Raw genomic sequence first — 25,847 nt, forward strand, 5'->3', positions numbered from 1 at the left:
TACTATATACACACATTTAAGAGCATAAAGAAATTAAATACAATTGACAAATGCATACGACAACATCAATACTAAATATTTAAATGAAAAAAATAAAATAAGCTAAAAACAATTCAAAATATTAAAACAACAACTTACACATAGTATGGTTATAAAAAAAGTGTAAATACTAATGTGTGTATACACATTTAAGAAAATAAAGAAATTAAATAAAACTGACATAAAATTACTTGTTTGCATCACACTATTGATTGTATATTTTAATACTTTAAGTACTATATAATATATGAACTATATGAAAATAGTGCTAATAAAATGAAATAAAATTTTGTTTCTGTATTTCTATTTATAACTTTCACTCATTAACAGCTGAAGCTATCCAAATCTACAATAAAGCGATTAATACTTTATCTGGTTTGTTTGTTTTATGTGTGGCATTCGACTAAATGGAAGATTTAAGTGCTATGTTTTTATAGTCCTTCTAATATCTATAAACCATCTGTAGCTAACGGGACATTTACGTGAGTGATGCAGGGGTTTAACATTGTTGTGAACAGTATTATAAAACAGACTCGATTACGATTTGCAGAATCATAAGCGTAAACATCTACACATTAACAGCCAGCTCTGTCATGCGCAGTAAGGTGTCCTCGCTGACACGAGATGCATTATGGGAAAGTTTCGTCAGCGGAAGTAGATGTAAACATGTGATTGTCAATCGGAGCGTTTGGTCCAGTTTTGCGCCTGTGAAGATCAGTATGCGCGATTCAAATAAATGTGCTTGAGAAAATATTTAAAGAATCTGTTGATAATCTTGGCAATGAAGACTTGAATCTTAGACTGCGGCGTTTTTCGAAAGGCGATCAGTTTGGCTAATATTTAGCATTTCTGTTCATACAAATACAGCATGTATATGTAACGCAGTGTTTATCAGTATTGCTTCAAATAAGTGTCCATGGCATCCAAACAGCCATTTACAGATTCAGACATTACTGATGAAGCAATCAGAGCAACTTGCGACGATGCATCGATATGCAAAAGGTAGCACGCCACGGCGTACAGTGAGCAATAATAAAATTATTTAGTTTTTAAATCCTGTGCTTCTCTCTTGACATTCATCTGCAGTGTTATTGAGCATCCTGTGTATAAGTTAATCAAAATGGGGGAAATATATTTCAGCCGTGGTCATGCACAATGTCACTGATATGAATAGCTGTATATAGTACTTAAAAATTATTTCATCATTTACAGATTATTAAATATTTGTATGTTCAGGAGCAACGCTGTAATACTATTTATCAACTTACAATAATCATTTAATATTTCACATAACTTTTTTTTGTTTTATAGGTTTGCTACCAGTAAAGGTTACTGGACTGACCTCTACGTCCAGTATTTAGTGAGACAAATAGGTGAACGTAAAGCACCTGAGATCAACAGAGGTAAGGCAGATTGTTTAAATATCTCCCCCTGCTGGTTAATATTTGCAGCTGCGTTTAATCAAATGCGCTATTGTTTTATTAATTGTGCTGTAGGTTATTATGGTCGTGTCAGAGGGATGAATCTTCTTATTGATGCTTTTCTCAAGAAGACGCAATGTGATTGCCAGGTGGTGAATCTTGGGGCAGGACTGGATACTACTTTTTGGAGATTAAAGGTTTTTTTTTATTATTATTTCATATTTAGCTATTTCAAGATTCAAAAGGAAAACAATAAAACATATATTAGCTATCTCTCTTTTTTATTAAGGAATAAGATATATTCTTATACAGACTCTCATAAAATATTTTTTGATAAACAAAGTATCTTATGTTTGCCTAAGTTCATGTACTATGGAAATTTTTAGGATGAAAACATTATGCCAAAAAAGTTCTTCGAAGTTGACTTCCCAATGATTGTTGCCAGAAAAATACACCACATCAAGTAAGGCGTTTTTACTGTTATAATATGATTATTGTTATTATTTTCAGTAAATTGCTTTTTGACAATAACATGAATGATTTTGGATATGTAGCATGCTCTTTTAGTCATATTCCTGTAGAGGGAGACAGTGTCTCTCATGAGCAGTTTCTAGGACCCTCTGTCTAAGTATGTCCACCCTCCAAAGAATGGTTGGATTGTATATCTGTCATCTATTTTGTAGTGTATTAAATTTGATCAGTCCTTTGGTGCACTTTATCATTTTAAAGTACCCACCTGAAGTAATACTGTTCAATACCTGTTATGCATGGGAATTATACTTGTGGAGGAGGATGTTTTGTCATGGGTTGGCCGTTTATTTTTGAAATGCTACATAACAACAGTCAGTGGAAATTGCTGTAGGTGCAACATACACAAGACTGCATTTACATTTAGCAGTGCATTTGCATTGCATTGAGCAAAAGCTTTTTATTCAAAGTGACTTACAATAGAGGAACATAAGCAATTTGTCAGAGAGCCTACAATATTATTCATAGTCTACAATGCCAGGTTTATTAGAAAGCTAGACTAGGAAACAAGCTAGAGTGGAAATGCAAATAAAAGGAAGATTTTTGTATGTGTTTAAGTGCTTCGGTTTAATAGTGTGTATGTAAGTGACAGAATAGAACTACACACACTGTGTCCAGAGGGAATTACGCAATACTAGCAATACTATACAATCTGACCCTCAGTTCATTAGATAACAGAATAGCAAAGTGTCATCCGCAAACAAATGATACTAGACCTTTCTCACAACCTTTTTTTGCTGTTGACTCTGCGTTGTATAAAGTCAGTTCCCCTCAAGTTGTTATCAAGTTCACATAAAAAGTTTCTGCGTTTTTTGAGTAATATATTTATTATGCAAGTATATTTTTGAGATTGCTATACAATATAGTACAGAGGGTTGTTATAGAATGCAGGGGTCAAACATGTACTTCCTACAAGTTGTGTGATGATAAAACATGAATACCTTTGAAGATTGAAATCTGATAACTGATAGTGATCATGAGATAAAAATAATGTTTTCCATAAAAAAGTTGAGTAAATGATTAACTTTCTATCTATTACAGGACGAAACCTCCACTGTCAAAACCTTTGATTGAGACCCACTCCACTGATTCACTCCTTCTGGGTATTGAAATCAAATTATAATGTAATACAGCATTTTACTTTACTGTTGTGTAGTGATCTTTTTCACTTCAACCTTTCACTTGTTCAACTGTGTCTCTTTGACAGATGGTCACAGCCTGGACTCGGACAGATATTGTATCATCGGTGCTGATCTAAGACACCTTCCTGCTTTAGAGGAGAAACTAAAAAAGTTCCAGATAAATCCAGAGTAAGTGCTGTAACATCACAACCTTGGCTGAGCTAGATATAAATTCAACAATTTTTCAGTTTTTCTTTTATACTGCTTTTTTGTGATGTTTTATCTACATGGTTATCGAAGTAGTTTATGTAGTAAGTGTAGTTACAACATCAGGATGAGCCTCTCTTATCTTTATTGTGATGTACAGATTTGTCTTCTGAAAGGTTTGTGTTTAATTTGTTGCCTCGGTTACATTAGTTAGCGACTAAAATTCATGGTTGTGTATCAGAACAATAGGTTTTGATTTACTAGAAAGTTAACTTCACGATTCTGTGCATCCGAGATAGGGTTGATCCATCCTGTTTGGCATCCCAATAGGAGTTGCACGCATCTGTTGTTTTGTTTTCGTGCATCTCTGCTGATGCCCCTGACGACAATAGTACACTTGGGAGCATTTAGAGTTTCCTCAGATGCGTCAATAAGTGCACGTTTTCTTTGATGTGAACTGATGAGACCCGAAGGAAGCTACCGTTCTAGAAGGTGTATGACATCAATGGCATCATTTCCAAGGTCTCTCACCTTGAGTTTTTTTTAATTAATTTTTTTTTTTTTTTTTTTTGCAACTTCCTGTTCAGTCCACCCTAACGTGGCGTCTTGATGTTTGCCAGCTTGTCTGCAAATCCCATTAGTGTCTCAGATGCTGAGTAAAAAATCTGGAAAATCTATTGTCATAGCATGCAAACCACTCTTCCAAAAACGTGATTTCCTGCTATGTACTTTTAGATATTACCGTAATGATTTGTTTTCAGGAACAAACTTCTTGTTTGCTTCTTGTTTGTTTATAATGCGCGAGCTGAACAAATTGTGATGTTCTCACAAGGAAAAAAAAAATATTCCAGAAAATAACTTTTTTTATATACAGGAAACATGTTTTTGGTAACAAGATTCTTTTTAGTTAATGCAGTAGTTATAATAAACTAACAATGAACATTTTTTTCCACAATAAATACAATAACATTTAAGAGTTTTCTGATGTTTTTGAAAGAAGTCTCTTATGTTTACCAAGGTTGCATTTATTTGATAAACACAGTAAAAACCATAATATTATGAAATATAACAATTTAAAATACTCAAGTCAAGTCAGTATTATTTGTATAGCGCTTTTAACAATGCAAATTGTGTCAAAGCAGCTTTACATCGGCTTGATATAAAGCTGGGTGGCTTTATATCAGCTTTACAGTATTTAGACGGGAAATAGTTTGTCGAAATAGTGTCATTCTCCTCTGGCCAGACAAAATCAGCAGTTTAAATCTAGGCTAAAGCAGAATCAGATTGTGCAAAGGACTCATCTGGTTCCTGTGGTCTTGTCCCGATGGCCGCCTTGGAGACAGCCATCCAAAATAATACAATTGTAATAAATAAACTTTTTTCTAAAGCTGAATTATTAAGCAGCCTTTACTCCAGTCTTAAAGGTCACATGATCCTTCAGAAATCATTCTTATATGCTCATTCTGTGCCCAATAAACATTTCTCATTATTATCAATGTTGCTTAATATTTTCAAGGAAACTGTGATACATTTTTTTGACAATAGTTTGATGAATAGGAAGTTCAAAAGAACAAGCTGTATTTCAAATAGCAATCTTTTGTAACATTATAAATGTTTTTAAAAAAACTTACCGACCTCAAACTTTTGGTGGTGTAGTTAGTGCTCATTTAAAAATGTACTATTATTTATTTATTCCTGTTTGTTTATTATGCATTAAATAATGTTAATTTATACATAAATTGCATTAGTATATGCAGAAATTGATATTAACATAGATTTATAAATGCTATAAAAAGTACTGCTGTTCATTTTTAGTTCATGGTACCTAATGCTTTTAGTGCTTTAGGTTTAGTTATTAATATGTTATTGAATAAAAAATTGTTATCCGTAATTCATAGTTAAATGTAGCCTCTATCTAGAGGAAGCTTAATAATAGGATGGGTGTTGTAATTCTCTCCACCCAGGTTGCCCACTCTGTTTCTGTCCGAATGTGTGCTGGTGTACATGACCCCTGAGCAGTCATCCAAACTGGTGCACTGGGTCTCAGACACCTTCCCCACGGCCATGTTCATTAACTATGAACAGGTGAGTTCATTACGTTAAATAGCTTCATTACTACTGTCATTTCAAAAATTTGGCGCGAGCTCTTGCTGTCTGCAGCTCTAACTGTCCAGATCTTTTCAGGTGAACATGAATGATCGCTTTGGGCAGATCATGATTGAGAATCTGCAGAGACGACAGTGCAATCTGTTTGGGGTGGATGTGTGTCAGTCTCTGGACTCTCAAGTACGGCATCTTACATTTAGGACTAGCAACTTTGTTTATAACGTCATACTGTATGATTGTCGATTGTTCTACTCCATATAGTAAGACAGTGCCTTTCTATGTGCAATCAAAACATTAGACTGGGTTGTACTTGGAATTCAAAGTTGTTTTCCTGCTCAAAATACAATGGGCGATCAAGACTCAGGAAAACAGAGCAGTTAAGCACAAGTCATTGTTTCCTGCGACCAACGCCAACGCTTAAGTCTCACAAGCAGTATCAGTGCAAGTCTCTCAAGGTTAACACCAGCATAGTGACCTTCTGTAGTCACCCTAGAATATCAATGTCACATTGCTTGATATTTGTTTAGATTGAAACTGCGGTAGTGTTTATGATGATAGTAGGTTTTATTTCAGTTTCATTAATGTATAGCGAGTCATATCTTATTTTAACGTTTTCTGTTTTCATTGTAATTTTAAAGATTTAATCATTTTGTACCACCACAATGACCTCAGAATATCTGGTCAACATGGCTTGATATTTGTGTTCAGATTGACATGCGTTTATTATGATAGTGTGTTTTTTTGTTTGTTTCATTAATATATTTGAAATTGAAAATGTGGTTTTTATGATGATAGTGTGTTATTAGTTCTCTTGTAATTAAATCTTATTTGAATGTTTTCTGTTTTCATTTAAAAAAAAATATATTTCTATATAGGTTTTATTCATTTTTATTTAAGTTTCAGTTATTTTAATACTTTGAGTTACTCTGAACAATAATTATAAATGTTGCCTTGGCAATTAGCTAAAATAAAGTATTTTTTTATATTAGATTTTATATCAGTTAACGTGTTTCAAATAATGAAAATCAAATGTTTTTAATGTTTTTATTTAATGATAATCACCCTGATGTATGTTTCCACAGAAGGAGCGCTTTCTGTCAGCGGGCTGGGAAAGTGTAAACGCACTTGACATGATGACGGTCTACAGCATGCTTCCTCAGGAAGATGTAGCTAGGTACACAAGCCAACACTCAAGTACAGTTGTAATCAAGCGTATATTTATAACTGTCCGACCTGTGCCAGGAAAGTCTGAGATCAGAATCTCTACAATGACATTCTTTGTTTTACATTCACAGAATTGAGCGTCTAGAGTTTTTAGATGAAAAGGAACTTCTCCAACAGCTTCTCCAACACTACTGCATCTGCTGGGCTGTAAAAGATAAGCTCAATATAGGTGAGGCTTCCATTTTAACCACTTAACTGCATTCTAGAGTTTCACAGATCGTTTGACGTCACCTGTAACTAATAGCGGACTTGTCTTTTCAGGCCTCTCGCAAATTGGGTTTTAAACGTCAATAGGGACTTGGTTGTAAAAGTTTAATTTGAAACGACATCACCAAGAGTGGACGTCCTGCTCTTCTTGATGCTTTTCAGAGGACAGGAAGGGGAAGTCATTTATATCTTTATTTCCATTTTTGAGCACAATAAAAATGGAGACTACTGGCATCAGCGTCTTTTCTTCTGTTTTACTTGTCTCCTTCTGTCTCCCATGTGACCGTTGTGTCTCACTAAAGTGTCATATTAATTCAGGCATGTTTTAACAAATGTACAGCATAGCTGTTATTAATCAATCGTGAAACATTCATAAGATGAATAATTTTGTTAGTCATATGAATGGTAATGGGTTTTTGTGAAAGCACTGAATATTCATAAACGGTGATGAATAAAGACAAGAGTATAAAATGATGATTAAGTGCATGATTTTATATTTTCACTTTAATTTGAAACCATTTTACATGATGTACATTAAAATTACAATCCTAGGGAGAGAGATGCACATACATTTGCCATAAGCAGCCCTCGATTAATTTCTTTCTGATTATAATGTAGTTATTGAGTTGGTTGATAATGATAGGTATAGAATTAAAAAAACAACAACAACAAAAAGCTCATAAGTTTGTGTCATACCGTGGGTTTTCTTTTTGACTATGTAGTAGCATTCAACACTTTGGGGTCTTTTTTGCATAGTCCCATTCAACAGTTTTGTTGTTGTTGTTTTTTAAGGAAATTTATACTTTAATTCAAAATTTACAGTAACGATATTCATAATGTTTTATAATTCTATTTTAAATACATGCTTTTCATCAACTTTCATCAAAGAATGAAAAATCCTCATTGAGAATATTAAGCAGGACAATTGTTTTCAACATTGATAATAATAGGAAATGTTTCATTAGAATGATGTCTGAATGATCCTGTGGCATTGAAGACTGGAGTAATGGCTGCTAAAATTCAGCTTTGCCATCACAGGAATAAATTACATTTTAAAATACAATAAATGGTAATATTTCACACTTGTACTGTTGTTACTGTACAAGTGTGAAATATTAAAAAATCTTACGATCCTAAACTTTTGAACCGTAGAGTAAGTGTTTTTTCAACGTCACAAATAATCACAAGGAAGTAGTTTTAGAAAACAAAAGGCGATTAAAAGACACAAAAAAAGGAAACGTTTCCTCTTTAGCCGTCAACGCCAGGCATCCTGCAGTCTTGCTCTGTATTCATTTCTGTCAGTGACTCACTGAAGAGAAACATTCACCCAAACCGACCGTGTGCTGTTATTTACTGCCGCAGGAACCCCCGATTTAATGCATGAGAGGGAGAGCAAACGCGGTACCGCGATAAATGCAGATGACCTGCTGCAGGCCATGCTGAACTGCAGAGCGATCTATAATATGCCATTCAATTTGTAAACTTTGAGAAACCGCATTAACTCCGATCAATTCAGTTGCATAAGACAGGCAAGCAGACCTTGACTGACATGAGAGTTGGTTATGCACGTTTTTATTGTCCTCAGTTGTGTAATAGCAGACTGGTGGATGATAAGCTGTATCCTGAAGCCATCACCCCCCGAACAATGTAATTGTAAAGTGTTTTTCCCAAGCCACCAAGAGTGATGACGGGGGAGCCTGTTGACCCGCCTTACCACCACTCCACCCCATCCTCTGTCCACCTTTATCAGTACGAAACCGCAGTGTGTGAGCACAGATCACCTGAAGTTTCACACAGGCAAGATGACCTCTGCGGAGTCCAAGTCAGAGCTCTTTACAGTAGCCACTGGCGATGGAGGTGATGCCCATCAGAATCAGCCGAAGTTGTCCTTCTATGAGCACTACATTCAGCCGTGCCTGGCAGAGGTCCTCGGCTCCACTCTCTTCATGTTTGTGGGCTGTGTGTCGGTCATGGGTAACGTAGGCATCAGTGGGAGCATCCAGCCTGCCCTGGCACATGGACTAGCACTGGCTATAGCAATTGCCATTTTTGGAGAAATCAGGTAACTGCCTTATGTTCTGTGTGCTTGATTTAGCAAATGACTAGACTTTGAAATAGAGAATAAAAATGAAAAATAATATATTTAAATATTAAACAATGTTTAGAATATTTATATTAGGTTTAATATATTTATAATATTAAACATCTAAATTGAACAATGAATAATGTAACCAAAACTGTAAACTGAAAGACATTTCTTTTGCATTTACTTAAAATATCTGATTACCCTGCAAAAAGTTATATATTTTTTATTTCATGATTTTATAAATAAGAAAGTATGAATAAATTTTTATTTCATATTTTTGTGTTTCATTTAAAAATGCAACTTATTTTTTATTTAAATGTAAACATTTTTTTAAATTTAAAAGTATTTAATATTTTCTTGTAGGATTATATTTAATATATATTTTTTATTTATTAAAGTTCTTAACCTGCTTTATTGAAGAAAATAAAATGTATCCATTCATTTCGAACCAAAACTGTACAATGTATGCTTGATTGCTTACATCTGATCTTGTTTTCCAGTGGTGGTCATTTCAATCCAGCTGTGTCTGTGTGTGTCTACCTCATCGGAGGAATGGAATTGATGCTCCTGGTGCCATATGTGCTGTCACAAATGTTAGGTGGAGTGATTGCTGCCAGCCTCGCCAAAGTATGTGTCTAATCTTCTCTATTAATATTTGTGACATGACTTGACCTTGATGTGCAAATTACTGAAAGTTCAATCTTTAACACTGACGATAAAACTTTCCCTTTCCATGACTCAAGTTTTATTATTTATATTTTTTTATTTAGGCTGTCACTACAGATGAGGCATTTGCGAATGCAACAGGAGCAGCATTTGATGCCGTTCAGTCCTCTCATGGCACTGGCTCTGCGACTGTGGCAGAGATGATTATGACGCTCTTCTTGACTATGGTTGTCGGCATGGGTGCCGTAAACGGAAGGACCCGAAGTCATCTGGCTCCTTTCTGTATTGGACTCACTGTGACTGCAAATATTTTGGCTGGGTAGGAAGCTAATATTTCATGCAAACTACAAAAATAAATGACAGTCTTCTGTTTTGCAGCCATAAAGAGCATTTGTGTTAAATATAAAAAAAAACTAATCAATATAGGAATGACTGGAACCACTGTTAGACATCATGTTTAAACATCGGTATATCAATTTTAATTTTTTTCAGAAATCTTCGACCTGAACTATGTAGATGGGTGTGAACTACTAGTTCGCTACTGTAACAACTGTAAACATGGATGTTTTAAATATTGTGCATTTGAATTAAACATGATAATTTAATTATTATAGAGGAAACATTTGAATCCAAAACAGCTAATAAAAGTTGAAAAAAATTAGAACAAATACAACTATAATTGTTTTTTGTTTATAGTGTTTATAAACACATCTATATGATTTATAATAAATGTAATTATTTTATATGTAATTGATATCATGATACTATCATTATACATACTTTAAAATGTATAAAACAATATTAAAACATAAATCTGTAAATATGGCTGAGATCTTTCCTCATTTTCTCACTTGTTTTAATGTGGAGACAGAGGTGTCTTTAATGAACATGGCAATCAAATGAACCGAAAGTCACAGGATATGTTACAGGAAACAAAGACATTAAACAGCCTTAGAACAATAATGGCAATAGGAAATAATAATTCCTAACAATAAAATGTGCAGTATTTGGATCACTTTTTAAGCCAGTCTTCCAACCTCTCAGTTTTCAGGGATTTGACTGATTTTGTTTTCCGTGTTGAACAGGGGTGGAATATCAGGAGCATGTATGAATCCAGCAAGGGCCTTCGGGCCAGCAATAGTGTCCGGTCACTGGGAGTACCACTGGATATATTGGGTGGGACCTTTGACTGGCGCTCTGGTCACTGTCAGTCTAGTGAGGTATTCCTGCTGCTCACTTTTACCTTGCACAATGAATGATTTTCTTGATTTAGGACGAGTGTGAAGTCATTGAGTGTATAAAGATAATTGACTTTGAGGCTGATCAGATTGAAATAAGAATGAAAAGCTCATTTGGGTTTACAGTTTTTGTGTTTGAAACTTTCAGTTCTGATATGTTATGTGAGTATGAGTATCTGAGTATCTATAAGTATCTGAACAATTGCATTATTCGTTCTAGGTTGGTAGTGGGAGACAAGAAGATTCGTGTTATTTTCAAGTGATGGAGAGGGGCCCTCAGAGGATCTCATGTTGCAAGCTTTTTAAAGTCAAGATAACTTGTAAAGCATTGTATGATATTTTCAGACATTTTTTATTAGTACAGTATTCTAATCCTTTCTGTATTCAGATACTTTATTGTCTCTTTGCCAAATGTATTTGTTGTTTTAGTTTTTAATAGCCTGCCATAATGTATTCTGATGTTTTCTGTTAATAAACTGTCTTTTGTTAGAAATTGTCTGCATGTATTTCTTCACTTTGCATATCATTCATAAAGTGAACCTAAAACTCTTACTTACTTTATTTACAGTTTTTCTCGATTGTTAAAACACTATAACCAGGCTTTTGAACAAAAATTTCAAAACCATAACGGCATTTTTCAAAAAGTACACCCATTTTGCTGAACTATAAACACGATTCCCCTGCTTTAACACATGAGTCAGATTTGGTGAACTCTTTTTTGTTAACAACTTTTTATTGAATTTTCTTCCTAAAACAGCAGTAACAAACAAAAAACAACTGTGCAAATTCAGAACCCACCCCAACCCACTATAAAATAATTTTCACATGGATTCCAGAAAAGATGACACAGCATCAAATGCTGAATGACACAGACTTACAGTTTCCACACTCGATCCATGCACACAAGAAATTGAGAGTTCCACCGAGACAATGTCCAACAAACACACAGTCCAGGTTCGTCTGTCCATTGTGTGAGGAGGACAACAGTTGACAAGCAATTTTTTGCTGCTGTGAGAGCAGCTAAAAGTAAACATCTTTGTTGGAAGGACAAAGTGAAGTCCCTAAAGTCTTTCTTGAAAAAATGGCACGGAGTCAAACATATCTCAGTACCCAACAAATATAAGAGCTGAATCCAAACAAAATGAGAGAGTACTGTACCTGGTGCATATCTGTGAGAGGAAAAACAGTATAATAGCTTTACATTGAAGCAAAAAAATTAAATGTTGTGGTCATGTCGGTTGAGAAACCATCACTGTGGCAAACAAGTAATTTCTCAGATCAGAAATTAAATTCTCAAACTACTTGTTCAACCTCCACATCATCTAGTCACTTGTGCACATCATAAAAGCAGTTTCTCATTCTTTTGAACAAGTTGTGATTGCTTTGGTACATTCATGCGACTGATTATGTACATTTGTCTGCTGTTTCCTACATTATCAGTTACTATTGTCATGTTGCTCAGAATGTATTATATAGTTCTCTGTGCTATTGTCTTACCCTTCAAAACATCTAGTCATTAGTTCATTGTATATGTCATTACGGTAAATGCAAAATGGTTGATTTAGTTGTCATAAACTTTCAAGCATATTTTCTGCACATTTCTATTAGATTTTTATTTTTACCGCTGTCTGGCCAGGGTCAATATAGCCTGTGATGTTGAAGAGTTTTTTTGGCCTGTACCAGACCAAAGACGAGATACTGGGGCAGAATAATTATTTTTGTTGTTGTTTGCTGTTTTGTACTGTACTCTACAGTACATTAAATTGAGGAATAAAACATTTGGGGAGTACCACACTTATTACCGGTTTTTGTGGTATTGTTTTTAATTGATCTCATCAGTGTGTAAAACTGTGTTGTAGTGTGTGTGTTTTGACTGTTTGTGTGTCATGTCTGAGAGCAAAGTTTGGTTTTTCAGCAAGATTGACTTGTTTTGAGTGGAGAGCTTCATTTTTAGGAAATTTGGGGAATTGAGTTAGAAGTTATGGATTCGTGTTTAGAGTCTCGCAAAAAAGAGGCATAATTTCAAGAAATGTGTATAAGCAATCCAGAAAAACTGTAATTATTTATTTATTTTATTCATGGACTGTATGATTATTACTATTAACATTCTTATTAATATAATATTATTTTTTATTTAGAAATCAAATCTCTCATATATAATTACTACTATTAATATTCTTATTAATATATATTAAAAAATCATGATCTCTCTCTTCTGATAGATTTTGGTTTCTTTTTATATATACATATACGTGTACGACCCCCTAAGCATATTAATAATATTTGTAATACCTTCATATTCATGTAACACACTGCAGCTCAAAGTTCACCTTGGAGCATCAATATATTGTTGTATAATGCCATGTGCATTGATAACATTTACACCCAAGGTTAGTGAGTTATCACATACTTGACAAGAAAATAAATATCACAGAGATAAGAGATAATAGTGAAAACAATACTGTCCAAATGTGAAGCACCTTACATCTGATAAAGGAACACTCATCTAACTCCAACCTGAAAATGTCTGGAATTGATACCTTATTATGCTCACCAAATCCTTTCATTGTCTCCTAAAACTTGATTGTATGTTGTTGCTGCATCATTCATATATAATCCTACGATAATATATCAGACCTTTCAGGGATAAAAGAATGATTTATGGTTGAACAAGTTAGGTTGGCTCTGTTATCATAGTGCTTCCCTTTGCTACAGTCACAGAGTTACTCAATGCACTGGATGGTGCACAATGTCAGCGGAGGCAGAGAAGCTAGAGCTTGAAGAGCTGGACAAAGCCTTCCTGAAGAAGAATGAACCCAAACCTCTGGGCAAGTACGAGAGAATAATCCAGCCATGTGTTGCCGAGCTGGTGGGCACGACTTTTTTTGTCTTTATCGGCTGTGTGTCTGTCATTGAAAATGTGGAAGCAGCAGGACGATTACAGCCAGCGCTTGTGCACGGATTGACAGTGGCTGTGCTGGTGGCGTGTATGGCAGAAATCAGGTAAGATGTAAAAAAATAAATAAATACACACACACACGTATATATATATATATATATATATATATATATATATATATATGGATTGGTTGCTTTTTTTAATAAGTTTTAATTATTTATGTGCCAAAATATTTTTATTTCTATATTTTTTTACATTTATTCCTGTAACAAAGTATGTGTCCGTTTTAATTGATTGTTATTTAGCCGATGCTTTACAGTACATTTATATTCAGTTGCATTATATTCAATACTACTCCAAATTGTGGGTTTGTTAATTGATTTCTAAGTGCTCAAAGTGATTTTCTAACTCCATTTCTGAAAGCAAATGAGTATGTCTCACCTGAATGTTTTTCTCTCTCTCTCTCTCGCTCTCTCTTTGCAGTGGATCACATTTTAACCCTCCATTCACCATCGCTATCTGGTTATGTGGTGGAATTCAGCTGACGATGGCTGTTCCCTACCTTATCAGTCAGCTTATCGGAGGTGTGCTGGGAGCTGCAATGTCAAAGGTGTGAATAAGAATGCATTTATTACACAAACAGAAGGAGATGTTGTCATTTATTCCCACAACCCCAAACACTACTCAACAGACAAATGTATTTTGAAGGTTATGACATCACACAAGAACTACGTGAACGCTACCGGAGCGGCATTTACTATCCTTAAATCTGAGGAGCAGCTGGGGAAGGTTGTGTTTGCTGAAATGGCCATGACGTGTCTAGTAACTATGGTAGTGCTGCTGGGAGCCATCAATGGAAAGAGCAAAAGCCCCCTGGTGCCCTTCATGGTGGGCTGCACTGTTATTGTCAATATTCTGGCAGGGTGAGTCTGGAACGTCAGGCATTTTTAGTTTGAGAAATGTTATATGCTTATGTAACATATCTGTTTTGTTATCATTTTTGTTTTATTAAAAAGAGGAGACATTTCTGGCACCTGTTTGAACCCTGCAAGAGCTTTTGGACCTGCGTTGATGGCTAACTACTGGACTTATCATTGGGTTTACTGGGTCGGTCCGATTGGAGGAGGCCTTATGGCTGCTGCTCTTGTGAGGTCTGTTTGCTTTGATATCAAATCTACCATTCCTTGTTTAGGTCTTTCATTTCAAGAAATTATTTTTTACAGCAGACTGTATTGTTTTAACAGGCTTCTGCTTGGAGATGAGAAGATACGAGTTATACTGAAATGATATCGGAGCACCTCAACGTGTCAAAACCTCTCAATTCATGATGCCACCGTTAGCCTACATTTAAACAGTCTGAATATTTCACATGTCCAGCCTAACAACATATTGCATTTAAAACTGTGAATTAGTGTACTTGACTAACATGACCAACCCTTTTCTTTTTTTCCAGTAGATGTCAGTAAATTGTCTTTTGATAATGTTTTACATAAAAAAAATATGTTCTGCCTCAGGCTGTAATCTACCATTTACTCTATTTCAGGTCCAATTCTCACTATTAGCCTAACTAACAATTAACTATGACCTCAGTAAACTCATAATTAGCTTATTAAAAGTTAGTAAGGTAGTCGTTAATTTTAGGTATAGGGTTAGATTAAGCAATCTTACATTGTCATGCAGAATAAGGCATTATTATGTGCTTAGAAAGTAGAACAGCCAATAGGCCTAATAAGCATGCTACTTAAAGTGTTAAGTTGTCACAAAGGCTCAATGGCAGCTATGTTTAATTATTTCAATAAAATATTTTTTTCCCAGACAAACTATTGTCTGTACTTACTACCATATGTGTAATAGTTTTTAGCCTATGCCCATCTGCTTTTCTTGATGTTTGTGCATGAGGCTCTTTGATAAAGCCTTTTTTCTCTCTCTTCAGACAATCAAGATATCAGCTTTGAATGATCGTGAATGCCCTATCCAAGACTCACGTGATTCAAAGCTGCTGGCGCATCTCACTCAGTTGAACTTGTTCATGTTAGTTGACGGGTATTTTTATTTCTTTATTTTTCCGTATAGCAGACTATATTTTAATGGGATAATGCATCTTATATATATTATATTAAATATTGTATATAAAATATGAAAAAGTAAAAATATAAATAGCCTATAAGTATATAAAGGTATAAAATAAAAGCATCTAATTTTGATGTATTGTATAGTCTCGAAATAAACCTTGACCGTCTACTTAGTATAAAAAGGCGTACAAATATGTAATGTATAACTAGGGTATCTTAGCTTGAGTATATCCTCCTTGTCACGAATCCTGGCCATGCACTTCCACTCATTCACCACCAGAGGTCACCCGTTCACCACATGGACTTTTCACACTACACAGCACATTGGACTCCATTTCCCATAATCCATTGCACTGACGACACGCACAGCTGTTCACAATTATCACGCCCACACCTGATATCCATCTCGCAATCACCATCACCCAATCACTCACTATTTAAGCCTGGGACTTACTCTTGCTCTGGGCTGAGTATTGCTAGTGTTTATCACTAACCCAGCGATAGCAACTTTACAGAGCCATTGTTCTAGTCTTAGTCTTGCCTTGTTTTCCTGCCGTGTCTGACCCTGCCCGTGTTTACTGGATTTACCCCTTTGCCTTGCCGTTTGGACTGTGTTCGCTCCCCGTTTGGATTATTGCTTTCGTTTCTGGATTATCTCTCTGCAGGGGCGTAGCCATCATTTCAAAAGTGGGGGGGACGGAATGTCTAGTGATATACCTGTTTTTTTTCAGTTAACCCTTGTCTAATTGACAGGTTTTATTTTTAATCATACCTTTTTGCTTAATATGCTTTATGATTATATTATTATATATGATTATAAAACAGAAGGAAAGAAAGAGAGAAAAACGAAAAAGAAAGAAAGAAATACAACAGCTTGTCACTGGGACAGTACCCTTAAAAGGACATCTTTGTACCTTATTTACCCCAAAAAGTTTCATAGTTGTACATTAGATTCAAGATTTTTATTAGTCACATACACCATTATAAAGAGTATAACCAGCAGTGAAATATAAGTCAAACGGTACAAAAGTCATTACGGTACATATTGGTATTCTAAGGTACTAATGTGCACCTTTTTGAGTATAAGTTACAAAGATGTCCTTATAAGGGTGTTATTGTTTACATATTTCAGATTGTATTTTGTGTGTGTTGTATGTACAGTACATGGCACACAGTAATGGATACTTGCACCTTCACATACTCCTTTATTCTGTTCTGTTCTATTATACATTAGTCTGATTAGTCTATGTTAAAAGGTATAAGAAATATCTTATCATAGACAATGCTATAAATAATCTTTACCTCTGAAGCCTCACTGAAACTTTCTGCCTCATTCACTCTCAGCTGTGAATGCACTTCTGCCTCTGTCTACAGCAAATAAAGCAGTGTTTGAAACATGTACATACAGGGAATAGTGACATACGGAAGAAAATAACACATTAAGTACACTGCTGGACAATAACCATTCATTTTTATCCTAAATTATTTTTTAACACTTTAGAATGATAAACACATATTCACTATTAACTATGACTTTTGCCTCAATAAACTCTTCATTTACTGCTTATTAATAGCTTGTAAGGTAGTCGTTGTAGTTGTTAAGTTTAGGATTATGGGATGCAGAATATGGTCATGAAGAATACAGAATTAATATGTGCTTAAGTGCTAATAGACAACCAATATGCAAGCTAATAATTACCTACTGTAGTTAAAAATGATAGCTGAGAAGTTGTTCATCATACTAATGTTATTTTTCTATATTTGCCTAATTATTTTCTATGATTGGTCCATATATAATCCTACAAACGATTGTGTATTAATATATTTTATACAATGTAAAAACAGCCAGGTGTTAAAAGCCACTCTATCAGTTCTTCTCAGCTGTGAAGTGTGTTTTTCTTGTGTGTCGTCCTGATTCTGCTAACAAACCTAGGCTGACTGTTTCTTGGTCATTCTTGACAACACATAAAAACGTAAAATTAGTGCAATAATGACAGAGCACCCCTAAATGAAGATCGGTCCTGTATCAGATCAGTGCTTGCATGTTTGATTGAAATACATCATGTAGAATTGGCAGTGTCACAAAAAAAAATCTTTTAAAATCTCAGTTCAACATTATCTTTATTCTTATTTGAAGGGTTCTGATAACATACATACGTGTTAAAATAAAAGACGTTACAAAAGAGTTACGGAAAAATACACTGAAAATAAATAAGTGCATGTTTGTCCAGGCAGCTTTTTTCCCCTCCATATAATGGTATCAAAACTGGCTAATTATTCAACAAGAGCAATAGGCAGAGTCACTGAACATTGTGCAACACTATTCGGATACCACATGCCAACTTACGCTGCTTGACTTCTTCGTAAAAAAGGAGTGAAGAGTTTCTTGCCGCTTTGAACTCATCTCGACCTCTAATGAATGATAGATTCAGCGCGGGACCGCGGGCGCGAACCTGGGTATGTCGTGACGTCACAAACTGAGTGACTGATTGCCATGGAAACGTAAACGTCATGTATAAATTATCTTGTCTTTTTGAATTTTAAATCATTCTGCATTTATATACATTGCTCCATTAAAACCTCAACATGTCGAGAACACAACTGTCCAATGAAAAAGTGCGGGGGACGACTTTACTTTTTATAAAAAGTGGGGGGGGACACGTCCCCCGCGTCCCCCGCGTAATCTACGCCCCTGTCTCTCTGCCTTGCCCCTTTGGATACTGTTCACCGTTCGTCGACCCACGCTTGCTCCACGGATTGCTCTGTCTTGCCTCTGCCATACCTGTTTGCTGTCTCCTGACCCTGTCTGTATGACCATGTTGTATAATAAAGCTTTGCATATGGATCCGCATGTCTCGCGTCTCGTCAGCCCCGTAACAGTCCTGTTGTGCCAAAATATGGCTATTAAAGTTTTTTCAAGCAACAGGCTTAACTTTAATTCACAATTAAAAATTTACTTTAAAATTAAAATGAACTTTAATGAATTCATGTAATTGCTGTAACTTTGGTGTACTCTGAGTTTAGTGATTTAAAGCAGTTTGCACCGTTCTAACGGAATTCATATGATCCCATAGATTCACGTTTTAGATTTGCATGCATTGCAAATGAATTTAGATTTTGTTCTGTGTCCGGGAAAAACAATGCACAGGATAAGTGTCTCCACATTTGTTTTTATTGACATGTTGCTGACCAAATCGACAAAACAACATTCAAACTGCTTAACAAATATCAAACTGGTTAACGATATTTGTCAGACAATGCCAGGGCCAGTCTTGCAAGGAACTTGTCCATGGCCAGGTGGGCTTCAGGTGTGAAGTCATCAGGGAAGAGCATCGCACACACCACAAGAATATTGTGGGACAGGATCTGTTAAAGAATAACAGACACCAAATTGAGTAAGACAACTTCATAATGAAAACTGTGAAAGTATGGCTAAATTATAAATTAGTGTCAGACACACAGCAGTATATTTACCTTGAAGTTAGCAGGATCGACTCTCAGCTGAAAGGCATGCAGCTCGCTAAGAGTGAGCAGGCCGGCGAAAAGGTCGTCTATTTTCTCCACAGCCAAACCGATTCCACCGACAACCTTCTTTCCATGCTTCCTCACAGGAGCGGATCCGGGGGTCAGGTCGCTCCAGTGAGAGAAACAAGTTTTGGTCTGAGGGTAGACATAGAGCATTCTGCAAAATGACAGGGAGATGTAAAAGCTTAATTAGTCTTAGATCTGCAAAATGTGCATTAGACATATAGGCTAGTCTATAGAAAAAAACTGATTTGACTTCTTACCTGGACAATGCCTCATTGCCGATATCCTCAGCCTTTGGGGGAGATCTTTGCCCAGAGGGCCTTCACAATTGCTTTATCATTAGCAGAGAGACTCATTTTGAATTGATGTCTAAAATGAGCAGTTGTGCTAGGGGCAAATGACTTGCCCACCTAAACGTTGGTCCTCTTTTTAAGCGTTTGTAGTTGAGTGGGCACACCCAAGATATAGCCTAATTACGTGTCAAATTGAACTCCTGCCAGTTAACACTGAAAGTTTACATGATGCCCATTTTCCTCCCTCTTCGTTTTAGGGAGAACGTGATGATACACGCGTGCACACTTGAGTCACAGATCCTAATCCAACCACGTCAGCATCTTCAGTACAAGTAACCCAACAACATGATTTGAATTAATTAATTTATTTATTTATTAAGTTAGTATGTTAGTTAGTTTAGATCTTATATGCAAGATATGACCTGTTATGACCATATATGTGACCATGGACCACAAAACCAGTCTTAAGTCGCTGGGGTATATTTGTAGCAATAGCCAAAAATAATGGGTCAAAATTATCGATTTTTCTTTTATGCCAAAAATCATTGGGATATTAAGTAAAGATCATGTTCCATGAAGATATTTTGTAAATTTCCTACCGTAAATAAATCAAAACTTAATTTTTGATAAGTAAAATGCATTACTAAGGACTTCATTTAGACAACTTTAAAGGTGATTTTCTCAATATTCAGATTCACGATTTTCAAATAGTTGTATCTCAGCCAAATATTATCCTATCCTAACAAACCATAAATCAATGGAAAGCTTATTTTATTCAGATGGTGTATAAATCTCAATTCTGTGACATATTACTGTTACTAAATAATAATATATATATATTTTTAATTACTATTTTACTACTATTGTTAAAATTTAATATAGGCCTATTATTAGTATTTCATAAACTATTGTTATTAATATTATTATTAAACATGTACATTTGTTTACTTACAAGGCACTTATTGTGAATAAAAATGACCAAAAAGGGAAGGGCACAGTTTTGAATTGATTTATAAATCATTTATTTCATTTATTGGCTGTGAAATAATTAAATCAATAAAATGGCCACGCCCTTTTAATTTGGTATTTGATGAGACTGGATTTTTTTTTTTAACACACAGGCATTTCATTTTGAGATCTACGTGAGTGGAGAGTCTGTGACTAGAGATAAGGCAGAGTCGTTTTGAATGTGCATATGTGCGTGAGATAACCAACAGCTGAGATCACAAGTATAATTCATAGTCTTTGAAAGTCACATTTACCAAGGATTTAAACAATTAAATAAAGATGTACTCTACAATCCTATATGCTTTATGTTTTTATCTGCAAAGACACTGTATCATTACCATACTGTTGCTCCTTAAGTCTTTTGCCACTTGCATTAAAACGTCAATGCAAATATGCAAAATCACTACATCTTTAGCGTCCTGCCCACAAGAAGTTACAACCAATCAGACGAGTCCTCTTGTATTGGCGATGCAACCCGATGACATAGTGTCGACACGAGTGGAAAGATATGATTCTTATTCCTAATGGAGAAAAAAAATCCTAAACTGACAACATGGCTGTGTGGACCGACCAGGAGCGTGCCTGCATCCAGGACATTTTCAGCAAGCTGAATTATAAGGACGCTGTCCCCAAAGCTTTCCAAATGTACGGTACCCATGTTATTGTGATCATCATTATCATCATTTATGCACGTTTATAAAAACAGACATATTTTTTCCTTTTATTTTATTCACTTTTTGTATGTTGTGTATTGCAGGACCTTGATTGCGTATCCCTGGACTCAGAGGTACTTCACAAGTTTTGGAAACCTGTACAATGCAGAGGCCATCATGTCCAATCCCAAGGTCGCAGCCCACGGAACTGTTGTTCTCCACGGGCTTGACAGAGCCATGAAGAACATGGATGATATCAAGAACACCTAAGCCCAACTGAGCGTGCTGCACTCCGAGAAACTGCACGTGGATCCTGACAACTTCAGGGTATGTAAACACATCAACATATAAAACTCATACAGACACAGACACTATTAGCTAGTGACTCACCTGCTGCATGACTCTCTTCTGATTTTGTTTTTTTATCCATCTCAGCTGCTGGCTGACTGCCTGACCATCGTGACTGGGTACCTCTTTCACAGCTGATGTGCAGGCTTCCTGGCAGAAGTTCCTCGCTGTTGTCGTTTCTGCTCTCTGCAGACAGTATCATTAATACCTCTAACATATGGGGGAAAGCATTGTTTTGGTCTCTAACACAATAAAGAAACCTGTGCAGTGGGAAGCCATTAAAACTACACTAAGGCTGTATCCGAAATCGCCCCCTATACCCTGAAATAGTGCACTATTTGAGGGGACAGCCATTTTAAGTGGTGTTCGAAACCATAGTGGATGTTCTCGAGTGCACTCATTCAATCCCACAATGCACCGCAGAAACGAGTGTACAAGCGATGTACACTCAACGGCTAGAGAATCCCCAGAATGCAATGAGAGAGTCGCGCGCCGAATGAATTCCCGCGTCTCACCAGAAGATGGCGCCCATAGCTGAATCATCCATCCATTCATTTTAGAAGCGCTCGTCCACGGCGTAATACAACACAGGTACAAATTAATTATAAATTGACTATTAGGGTTTATACATAATTTCCGTGACTGAGTTCTAGATAAATCCTTCAATCTGACTATTGGAGCTGCCCGTATCAAATGATTATTTAACAGGAAGCTAACTATGCAAAAGCGGCAGTCCTTCCGGTGCACTTAGTGTCCGAATTCACTCACTCGTTTTCATTCACTCCTTCAAGTGAACTATATGAGTATATAGTTATACTATATATATATATCGTATCAAGTTCAAGACATGATGTTTTTGTACAGAGCAGCCACAGGCTCAGCACCCTCCTACTTCCTCCTCACTCTTATGAATCCACATCCCACCAGAAGCCTGAGCTCTGTAAGTGATGCCTTGTGGTAACATCACAGAGAGGTATTTTCGTTCACCTTTTCTGACAGCAACGCTAATTTAATCCTATACCCGACCCATTGACATAAAAACTGGAACCCGAATCGCACCTGCATTAAATCTCCTACATGAGGTAGAAAAAAAATCATTTATTAAAATTTTTATTCAAATTGTGAATAGATTAAATACAGAAAGCAAGCAAAGAGCGCTCCCTTTAATATAATCACTACAGCTGTCAATCAGTGGCAGCATGATTGGCTACATTGCTCAGCGTGTACTGGACCAAGTCTTGGTTATTGGACCCGCAACCTGCCTGTGATTGTCACCGTGCGGCCCGCACCGCACCGCACCATACACATAAATATTATTCCACCCGTTACATCAAATATTAGCGATTCACCTGCGTGTACCCGCCATACAGGACTATGGCTTCTCCCTTGTGGTCAACATAGACAACTCTGGCCCCAAAGAGTGATTTTAAATTAAGTTTACATGAAATATGCCTGAAATTTCATTCTACATCTTCTGAGATTTCATTGTAATCCTTCTCATAAAGTCACTAAATTAACCATTAACCGTTCACCTGATTGCATTGCCGTCTGGGTGTGATGTTAGAGCATTGTTGAGAGGGAACAAGAATGTATTGGAAACACACCTGACTCTGCCTGAGAGGTAAGGAAAAATACACTTACCTAAAATGATTTTTTATAGGGCTATCTCTGAAATATATGATAGTATTCTTGAAAACAATCTTTTAATGTATTATTGAATAAAATATTAATTATCAAACAAAGAAAAATTAATAGCCATAATTATGGACTTTTGTAAATGCTGTGATACTGTGATGCTCACTGCTGATTTGACCATTAACTCTTCACCTGAACAGTTTATGTTGCTGTATATGGTATCATTGTAATCCTTGACCATCAAAACATAGGGGTCTTATCATGTTTGGTTCAGGAGATATGACACAAAATACATCATTTGGTTATGGCTGAAAGTAAAATGGTCGCCATGGCAACCACGAGGTGTTTTTGCAGTGGCTCCATTTCTGAACATGTTTAGGGCCGCAAACTATACAAGTGCACCAAATTTCATGCTTTTATAAAAAAGTGAACATTATTTTCACATATCACCTGGACTAACCATGTTAAATTTGAGTTCTGCCAAGGCGAAAATAACAACAAAAACAACAATGTTAGGCTATATGTCATGCCAGATATACTGTAAGTGGTAGGATACTTAATTATTCAACCCGATCTCATGAAAGTGCGTATAAATGGTACGCCAAATAAAAACAAAAGCTCGTGATATTGATACGCAAAAATTGGCGTGTATATGCTACGTGATGGGTAGGATGGGTTGTGGGGTAGATGCGTATCATATGCACGTTTTTATTTGGCGTAGCATTTTCATGAGACCGGGCTCTAACTATTATAAGAACATCCGTTCTTATGGAGAGATATATATAGTATATATATTTTTTAATGATTTCAAAGATTATTTCACTGACGATTTCAAAGTTTGGGTTACAAATTACTTAATTGAGAACATTGAGTTTATCGGTCAGCTGCCGCCTTTCCTCTGCACTATCGGCCAAACACATCTGGCCGAAATACATGGGCGGCTGCCTAGAAGGCCCTATTTAAACAGCTGTCCAGTTGTAAGGCCACAAGACACGATGGTTCAGTGGACAGCTGAGGAACGCGCCGCGATAGAGGCTGTTTTCGCCAAACTCGACTATGAGTCGGTGGGCCGCGAGACTTTGACGAGGTAGGGTAATCTTATTTCTTCCTTGCTTCGATTTTTTTATATATTTTATTGTATGTAGCTTTCCTCAAAGCATGTACTTGTAATCAGCCATTAGCTTGCTACATTAAGGCCTGTTATTGTCTTAATTGTCTGGTTTCAAGACTCTTGGTGGTCTACCCCTGGACTCGGCGGTACTTTGGTGGGTTTGGTAATCTATTTAATGCCGAGGCAATCATGGCTAACCCAAAGGTCGCAGCGCACGGGATTGTAGTGCTCCAAGGTCTGGAGATGGCTCTTAAAAACATGGATAATATCAAGAAAACCTACGCTTCCCTTAGCGTGCTTCACTCGGAGAAACTGCAAGTCGACCCAGGCAATTTCCAGGTTTGCGTCTCAAAGCACGTGGCTATGAAGTTGCTGATTATGTTGGAGCTTTGCTTTACTTTTCTCAACTTCTGCTCCAGCTCTTAGGTGACTGCCTGACCGTGGTGGTCGCTACACGCATGAGGACTGAGTTCACCCCAGACATCCAAGCTGCGTGGCAGAAGTTCCTGTGTGTTGCTGTGGCAGCCCTAAGAAAGCAGTATAATTGATTCATCGACTGAATGAAGAAATATGTAGCCTACTGAGATTGTGTAATGCACAGCAAAAATAAATAAATAAATAATAATGATTATTGACACGATTTCGTTGTCCATTGTGTTGTCTATTTAAATCAAAAGGGGTTACACAATAATGAAGCTCACATTAAATAGGGTATGATTAAAGTGCTAATATTCACATTTTTAAAACTTACAAGAATTTGCATATAGGTATAGCGAAGAACAGTATTTTATGTCTTTATTCATTCTGATATGATTTCCACTTCCTGCTCCTCCCTTCCTCTTTATTTTCCACGCTTGACAAGACCGAGGCTATAGCTAACTGATGCAATGTCCAAAATCCCCTCAATGGAGATCCAAAATGCTTTATAAACATAATTTATGCCTTATTATAAACGTATTTAGGCCTAAATTTTGCATCTGTGTATTTGAATTGCATATGTTCATTCATTTGGATCAGGCGCAGTTTTAACAAACTAATGTTATGCACATTTATCAGTAAAATGAAACCGGTTCGAAACAAATAAGATTTCTGTACTCCAAAAAGATAATTTTTTAATTATTATTTATTTTTATTATTAACTATTTCTGTTTATTTGATTATTTTTAAATCATATTGGTATGCTTTTATTCAGATTGCTTTGCACCATACAGTATGCTTTAAATATAAATGTTTGACTAGCAATGGAAAAAAGCAAAAATCAATTATTGAAATGTGCAAGATTGAAACAAATAAGATTTATTGATAAATATATAAACCAGCACATTTAAAAAAAAAATGTTTATTAGTAATAGCCTATTACAGAAACTTTCCTGTTTTATTTAATAAAGCGGTACTAATGTTATCCCCAGGTAATGACAGGTCTACAGTATAAATGTTTTCTGCACAAGGGAGAGCGT

General features: G+C 35.9%; 4 protein-coding genes and 2 pseudogenes across 7 annotated transcripts; 5 read left to right on the forward strand and 1 right to left on the reverse strand.

Moving 5' to 3' along the window:
* The first annotated feature begins 665 nt into the window (after positions 1-665).
* Positions 666-7,328, forward strand: LOC306857736 (leucine carboxyl methyltransferase 1-like). Of its 2 annotated transcripts, none has more exons than XM_079397854.1 (11): positions 666-1,041; positions 1,351-1,442; positions 1,536-1,657; positions 1,847-1,923; positions 3,030-3,091; positions 3,196-3,298; positions 5,281-5,401; positions 5,501-5,602; positions 6,505-6,596; positions 6,718-6,815; positions 6,908-7,328. In XM_079397854.1, the coding sequence occupies exons 1-11, from the start codon at positions 956-958 to the stop codon at positions 6,928-6,930; spliced, it is 978 nt and encodes a 325-aa protein (XP_079253980.1). In that variant the 5' UTR covers positions 666-955; the 3' UTR covers positions 6,931-7,328. The 2 variants fall into 2 exon arrangements, with proteins under 2 accessions (XP_079253980.1, XP_079253981.1); XM_079397855.1 differs by having other exon boundaries at positions 696-1,061; positions 6,908-7,327.
* Positions 7,329-8,627: 1,299 nt separating this feature from the next.
* On the forward strand, positions 8,628-11,333 carry LOC306857745 (aquaporin-8-like). Its single transcript, XM_079397870.1, has 5 exons — positions 8,628-8,915; positions 9,440-9,566; positions 9,710-9,924; positions 10,691-10,825; positions 11,064-11,333. The coding sequence occupies exons 1-5, from the start codon at positions 8,656-8,658 to the stop codon at positions 11,104-11,106; spliced, it is 780 nt and encodes a 259-aa protein (XP_079253996.1). The 5' UTR covers positions 8,628-8,655; the 3' UTR covers positions 11,107-11,333.
* A 2,229-nt stretch (positions 11,334-13,562) lies between these two features.
* Positions 13,563-15,573, forward strand: aqp8a.2 (aquaporin 8a, tandem duplicate 2). Its single transcript, XM_079397872.1, has 5 exons — positions 13,563-13,846; positions 14,226-14,352; positions 14,451-14,665; positions 14,759-14,893; positions 14,987-15,573. The coding sequence occupies exons 1-5, from the start codon at positions 13,593-13,595 to the stop codon at positions 15,027-15,029; spliced, it is 774 nt and encodes a 257-aa protein (XP_079253998.1). The 5' UTR covers positions 13,563-13,592; the 3' UTR covers positions 15,030-15,573.
* Positions 15,574-19,051: 3,478 nt separating this feature from the next.
* On the reverse strand, positions 19,052-19,698 carry LOC306857761 (hemoglobin subunit alpha-like; annotated as a pseudogene). Its single transcript has 3 exons — positions 19,603-19,698; positions 19,289-19,496; positions 19,052-19,180 (listed from the first exon to the last, which is right to left on the reverse strand). The product of its transcript is annotated as a hemoglobin subunit alpha-like (transcript).
* Positions 19,699-21,196: 1,498 nt separating this feature from the next.
* Positions 21,197-21,849, forward strand: LOC306857763 (hemoglobin subunit beta-2-like; annotated as a pseudogene). The gene is made up of 3 exons: positions 21,197-21,288; positions 21,401-21,623; positions 21,732-21,849. The product of its transcript is annotated as a hemoglobin subunit beta-2-like (transcript).
* A 2,425-nt stretch (positions 21,850-24,274) lies between these two features.
* On the forward strand, positions 24,275-24,938 carry LOC306858128 (hemoglobin subunit beta-like; the record flags this gene model as incomplete). Its single annotated transcript, XM_079398525.1, has 3 exons — positions 24,275-24,366; positions 24,507-24,729; positions 24,810-24,938. The coding sequence occupies 3 exons, from the start codon at positions 24,275-24,277 to the stop codon at positions 24,936-24,938; spliced, it is 444 nt and encodes a 147-aa protein (XP_079254651.1).
* Between the last annotated feature and the right edge of the window lie 909 nt (positions 24,939-25,847).

Source organism: Barbus barbus (genome assembly GCF_936440315.1).
Source record: "Barbus barbus genome assembly, chromosome: 38".
Lineage (NCBI taxonomy): Eukaryota > Metazoa > Chordata > Actinopteri > Cypriniformes > Cyprinidae > Barbus > Barbus barbus.